At 36.7% G+C, this 6,214-nt stretch overlaps 1 protein-coding gene across 1 annotated transcript; it reads right to left on the bottom strand.

The window, feature by feature from the left end:
• Positions 1–557: 557 nt before the first annotated feature.
• On the bottom strand, positions 558–1,519 carry LOC149249525 (uncharacterized). Its single transcript, XM_089453399.1, has 2 exons — positions 754–1,519; positions 558–658 (listed from the first exon to the last, which is right to left on the bottom strand). Exons 1-2 carry the CDS (start codon positions 1,517–1,519, stop codon positions 558–560), a joined length of 867 nt encoding a protein of 288 aa, XP_089309525.1.
• Positions 1,520–6,214: the final 4,695 nt, after the last annotated feature.

Here is a 6,214-nt window from a genome sequence, read left to right as displayed (position 1 = left end):
TAGGCCTGTATTTGTCAGGTGTGTTTAACTCAGCCCCTTTGGGAATTAATGCTAAGAAGGTGGAGTTAAACGAAGGGAGAATCCAATGCATTATCCGTGATTCCTCCACTAATTCCCAAACCTCTGTGCTAATCAGCTCCCAAAATTCATGAAAAAAAATTGCTGTGAACCCGTCAGGACCTGGTGCTTTGCCATCTTTGATTTGAGCCATAGCCTCTTCCACTTCTTTCATTGAGATAGGTTGAAGCAGCTATTTGTTATGGTCTTCTGTGATTGTTTTAGGGATGAGCTGTGTAATTTTTTTAATAGCCTGATCTCTGCTTGCTGGTTGTTCCTTAAGGATTTCCTGGAAGTGTTCTTGGAATTCCTTTTCTATTTCTTCATGCTTTTCTAATTTTTCCCCTTGCCTGTTGTTAATGAAAGCTATATTATTGTGCATCCTCCTCTAGATTGCGGATCTATGAAAAAACTTTGTGTTTTTCTCCCCCTCCTTTAGCCAGCGAATGAGAGATTTCTGCCGCCATAGAGTTTCTTCCTGCTGTCTGCGTGTCTCGATCTCAATCCAGAGGATTTTCTCCTAGTGCGCTCTGTCTTCTGTTCGCCCCTCCATAATAATCTTCTGTTGTAAAGTGCTCATTTGCTACTCCAATTTTTTTCGCTGCTCAAATATATTGCCGAATTGGGTATGATTCCAATTTTTGAGAACCTGCTTGAGGCTTTTCAATTTTTGTTGAAATTGGAACATTTTGGTACCTTCAGAGGTTTTGAAGGTTTTCCATGCCTCTTTCACCACTGATTTGAAATTGGGGTTGGTGAACCAAAACGCCTCAAATCGAAAGGGTCTGTTGCTTTTTGTGCCTGGGCATGCCCATTGCAACAGAATGGGCCAGTGGTCGGATCCTCCGTGGGGCACAATAAAGGCATGAAAATCCCCTCCAAGGTGTATGGCATTGTCTGAAATAAGAAAGCGATCCAGTCTTGAGGCGATGTGCTGAGAACCACTGCGTTTATTGGACCAAGTATAGACTCCATTTGATGTGTGAATATCCATGAGGTGATTATTTTGAATAAAATTACTAAAGCCAATACTGTCTCCTTCTAGTTTCGTTCTGCCGCCGCTTTTTTCTTCTAGGGCTCTGATGATGTTGAAGTCGCCCCCTCCAATCCAGAGTGGAAATTGTCTGTTAGAATTCAAAGTCGAGAGAGAATCCAGAAGCGCCAATTTCTGATTTAGTTGTTGTGAGAAGTAGACATTTGAAAGGTGACCATGAATATCTGTTCCTGTGAGATGAAAAGTGGCTTGGATGAAGAAATGAGAAGCATGGAAATCGTAAAGACTGAGAAGTTGTGGGTTCCAGATGATCGCTAGTCCTCCCGATGTGCCTGAGGCATCCACAGTGACAGAGCTGCAGCCGGCCCAAATCTTCCTCAGAATCTTTTCTAAGGTAGCATTGTTGCTTTTTGTTTCTTGAAGAAAAACTATGGAGGGATTTTCTTGCTGTATCACATTTTTTAACATTCTATGTTTTGACGCACTGTTCAAACCTCTTACATTCCAGGAGAGAAGCTTCATGAGGAACTGTGGGGTTGAGATTTGTAGTACTTTGTCAGCTTAGGAAATCTCCCCGATTCCATGAGCAGTTCCCCTAGTATGATGGTCCTCTGTAGGTCCGTTTTCCGCCCTCTTTTTTTTGTTTCTTTCAGGATTTTCTTTCCATCCCAAGGGCTTCCTGCTTGTATTCCTAAGCATTTGTTGTGATGCGCTTTGCTAAGAACTCCTTCTAGCCTTTCAATTTCCCATGGAGGGATTGAGTTATACTCTTTTTGTTTACAGGCTGTCTCCAGCTTGAGAATATCTAAACCTTCTAAGCTAATACTCTTTGGATCTTCGTCTGTTTTTGAAGGCATGTTTTGTTCTTCCCTGAGATTATTGTCCTGAGTACTGAGGATTAGAGCCGCTTCCAGATCCATTAAAGAAGGTTGCGCTGCATTTTCTGGATCAGATATCTTATGAGCAGGGGAGACGGGAGGGCTTGAAGGAACAGAGTCAGCTGAAGTGGGAGGATGCTTGAGGATCCTGGAGGGAGAAGGTGTTTCAGCATTATCCAAGGATGAAGTTGGAGGATTTTCAGCAAGTTCACTAGGGGTGAGTATTGCAAATCTGTTCTGCGAATCTAACTTTTTGGATCTATCAGGTGCAGGGGTAGGTTTCTTTGCATGACGACGGTGATTAGGGACTTTGATGAAGCCTTCTGAGTCTGTGCTTGGATCATTGACAGAGGGTTTGGGTTGAGGATTGAGGGGAAAATCCTTGAAGAGATGGCCATGCTCATGGCACTTCCTGCAGCGGAAAGGAATGTGCTCATAATCTAAAGATTGAATCCACTCAAAGTCGTCGTGAAAAAGACTTACCGTATCTGCAAGATCTTTGGAGATGTGCATTTGGACACAGATCCGGGCATAAGAAGTGTATTTGCGAGTTTTAGTTTCCTCAGAAGCTTTGATGAAGGTCCCTAGGCTGTTGCCTATGTCCCTTAGAGTTTCCTCCTTCCAGTATTCTACCAGAATGGAATACATTCATATCCAGACAGGAGCCCAGCTGAAATCCTCCTTGTCTGGATCGAATCTTTCTTTCCATTCTCTTAAGAACAGTCCAGAAGAATTAAAGAAATATGGACCTCCTTCAAATATTCGTGATTTGTCCTCCAGACAGTTAAAGATTGCCGTGAAGAAGCCTTTGGGGCCAAGCTGCAAAGTAACCTGTCCCTTAGGCTTCCATTTTGAAGAGATCCAGCCATTCAGGGCCTTTTCAGAGGGCCAAAATCCAAGGAACTTGCCGATGAGTGCACGATCCCTCATAAATTGAATTTCGCCATTGATTCGTTTGCTGGGTAGCTCAACTTTGATTCTTTCAGCCTTTTTTGGTATGCATGTGGATGAAGTCGCCTTTGTTGGTGTCTTAGGATCTTTCTTATTCCCGCCACTATCTTTGCCAATGTCATCGCATGTAGCAACAGCTTCTTCTTCATTGGTAGCCGGATCTGGTCCTTGCTGCGTTTCAGGGAGGCTTTCTGGTTTGTACAGAGGATCCTTGTGTTTTTCCTTTGAGTTGTCAGAGGTTACACCAGAGTATGGAGGGGGGGTGGATCCTGCCCCTCCTGGGAGCGTAGTCATTGGAGGACCGTCAGTCAGGGCGCTTCAGATTGCAGATTGAGAGCTACGTGATGCGAGGGTTTCAGTATGGAGAGCCGAGGCGATTTCAAATCGCATTTGCAGAGCACGTTTTTTCGTTTACTTGCCGTCATTGTTTCCAATCATTATAACCATTGGACCCCTAATATAACATCAACACTACCCATTTGAAATGAAATCATGGGACTATCCCTTAAATAATTCCCCATATTTAGCTTAATATGATGGTGCTTCCATGAACAATATATGGTACCTACATCTACAATCATTACTTGAAATTATGGCGCAGGATATACAAAGTAGTTAAAGAAGTTTTATCGATTTTTAATCGATGAATTTATGGTATTACTTAAATCAATCAACATTGTTGGTCATTTTTTCTTTTTTACATATCCTTCTATCTTGAGGGTTTATGGAGTACTAATGCCTGCCAATTCAATACAAGATATTATTGGAGTAGTCTCTTTTGGCTCTATATCTTATGGTGGTTCCAATTCGTTATCTTTTTCATCATTGCAACCTATGAAGAATAACTTCTTTTCATTTCATTATGTCCCTTGCTATATTTGGTAGCACAATTAAAACATAATCCCTTGGCTCTTCTTTCATCCATTTGTTGAGGTGTCAACCTTATCATTTTGAGATAGGGAGCATGATTTTGTCTATAATTATTAGTAATCAATTTTCTAGTGGCCATATTTTTACTTTCAAATTTCCTTTCTATACTAAAAGAATTCTCTATAGATTTAGGTTCAAAGAGACACACCTCATGATTGATTTTTTCCTTTAAAGTTCCCATGAATAGGTCTAACAAATTATCCTTTTAAATGATCTTTACCTTGAGACTCAAATTTTGGAATTTTTGAATGTTCTCTGTTGAATTGACTAAAGAATAAATTGCTCTTGATATCCCCATAATGTGCAATCAATTCCTCTATAAAAATTCACCAATATATAAAAAAATCATTTTTCCTTTCAGAAAATCTTTAATACCATACATGTTGATCTTGTTCTAAAAACATGGTCGCAATATTTATCTTTTGTAAGGCTGCCACTTGGTGTAGATGAAAGTATTGCTCCATCTGCAATATATATGTTATAGGATCGTTACCATCAAACTTTCTCATATCAATCTTCAGGATGTAGTAGTCCATTCGTGTTGACATGAATCCCTAATGATGACGATCTTGGGGTGATGCAAATTGATCATTATGATTCTATGATCAATATTTGTAATCTCCAATTGTGATTAAATACTACCCATATGTGATTGATTTCCAACATAATTCTTCTCCTTATTTTTGTTATTTTCTTGGATCTCAATATCCCTTTTAGAAAGCCTCTCCAAGAGAATATTTTCCATGGAATTCATGGATTTTTAGATTTCTTCCTTGACATATTTTTGTATTTATTCCTTGGTAATCTTTTCCATTTTGTCCATCATTTATATTTTAATTTTTTCCTTAGAACCTAATAAATCCACATTTTTCAACATAGTACCATTCATCTTATTAAATTTCTTCTCTAATTGGGAGAACACAAATCTAATTCTTCACTTTCTTCATGAGTCCTAGGTGATCCTTCAGGAAATTTAATTGGTGTAATGGTTTTCTTTGGAAGCATGTTGGAAAATAATAATAGTTCTCCTCTTCATCACTTCTTTTAGTCACAAAAAATGGATCTTCTAATCAAAAGTTACTTGTAAGTTACTTACCTCTAAAACCTTAATTTTGATAATATATGAATAGATGAACTTTTTATTGATATATCTCTGAGATTTGAACCCTTCTGAATTTTAAATTTTGGCTTGTAATACTCTGATGTCTTTTCTATAATTCCACAAGTATTTCCAAAATTTGATATGTTGAGTGAAATCTATGGAAATTTTCCCAAAACTTGTTTATTTTTGGCCTCTTTCCAAGAGAGAACTTGTATGGCATGCCACTTGTCCAATTCTTCAAATATGATCCTAAAATTTTTACCTAAGGTATTTCATTAAGTCACCTCAAATGTTTGAAAAGTTCACATTCTAAAGTGTCCCAAAAAAAAATGGAAAATTATATATATATATATATATATATATATATATATATATATATATATATATATATATATATATATATATATATATATATATTAAAAATGTCAATATCACTCGTATGAAACTAAATTCAAGACCATTCAGAAACTCTAACTTTCATGTGGTATATCTAAAAAATTATACCAATGCATAATCAATTTTTTTTACCAAAATTACCTTTATATGCCTTCTCAATATGCTCAAAATTTCAAAGTTTGAAACATACCATAAAGATAATCATAACTTGAAAACACTAACATGGCTCGTTTGAAACAAATATCAGGACCAATCACAAACCATGACTTCCACAACACATAAATCTGAAAGTATAGCAGTCCAAAATGTGAAATTTTAACTAGATGTCCCCAATATCTCTACCAATATGCTCAAAATTTCACCATCTAAATAATACCAAAAAAAAATTATAGTGAAAATTCCAAGATGACTCGTTTGCAACAACAAAACCCTAGGATCATATGTTCTAAAACCAAATGTTATGAATTTTGTTCCTTAAAAATTATAAGAAACCAATAATTACAGTCAACTTTGAGGAGAAAACCTCCTTTTGCAATGAATACAATGTAAAAGAAAAGATTTTATGATCATAAGACCAAGTCTCCTTAGTGTATATATAGGAGACAAATGGTACAATTATAATAAAATGGAAGCATTTAAGGTTCTTTCCTACATAACAATATAATAATATAAATGTAATAACTCAATATATATATATATATATATATATATATATATATATATATATATATATATATATCTTAATAAGGGGTTATGAGGTTAACATGGGGCTTATATAAGGCTTAACATTCAAAGGTAGTGCAAACAATTAGGTGAGTAGGTAAATGAGGGAGGTAAGGGAGGAAGGTGAATGGACTTTTTTCAAAACATTTTTAGTTTAAAATAATAATTTTCAATTAGATGTAG

This window comes from Pinus tabuliformis, chromosome 7 (assembly GCF_031772625.1).
Source record: "Pinus tabuliformis cultivar Carrire ecotype Pingquan chromosome 7, CPIR1, whole genome shotgun sequence".
In the NCBI taxonomy this organism is placed as follows: Eukaryota; Viridiplantae; Streptophyta; class Pinopsida; order Pinales; family Pinaceae; genus Pinus; species Pinus tabuliformis.
The sequence above is the reverse complement of the archived record's forward strand: the minus strand, read 5'-3'. Positions and strand labels throughout refer to the sequence as shown.

Excerpts from the sequence above, each read along its gene's own strand:
- LOC149249525 (XM_089453399.1), bottom strand. The coding sequence starts at position 1,519 with ATGTTAAAAAATGTGATACAGCAAGAAAATCCCTCCATAGTTTTTCTT. Across the intron at positions 659-753 it reads AACCTTCAAAACCTCTGAAG|CGAAAAAAATTGGAGTAGCA; the intron begins GTACCAAAATGT and ends ATATTTGAGCAG.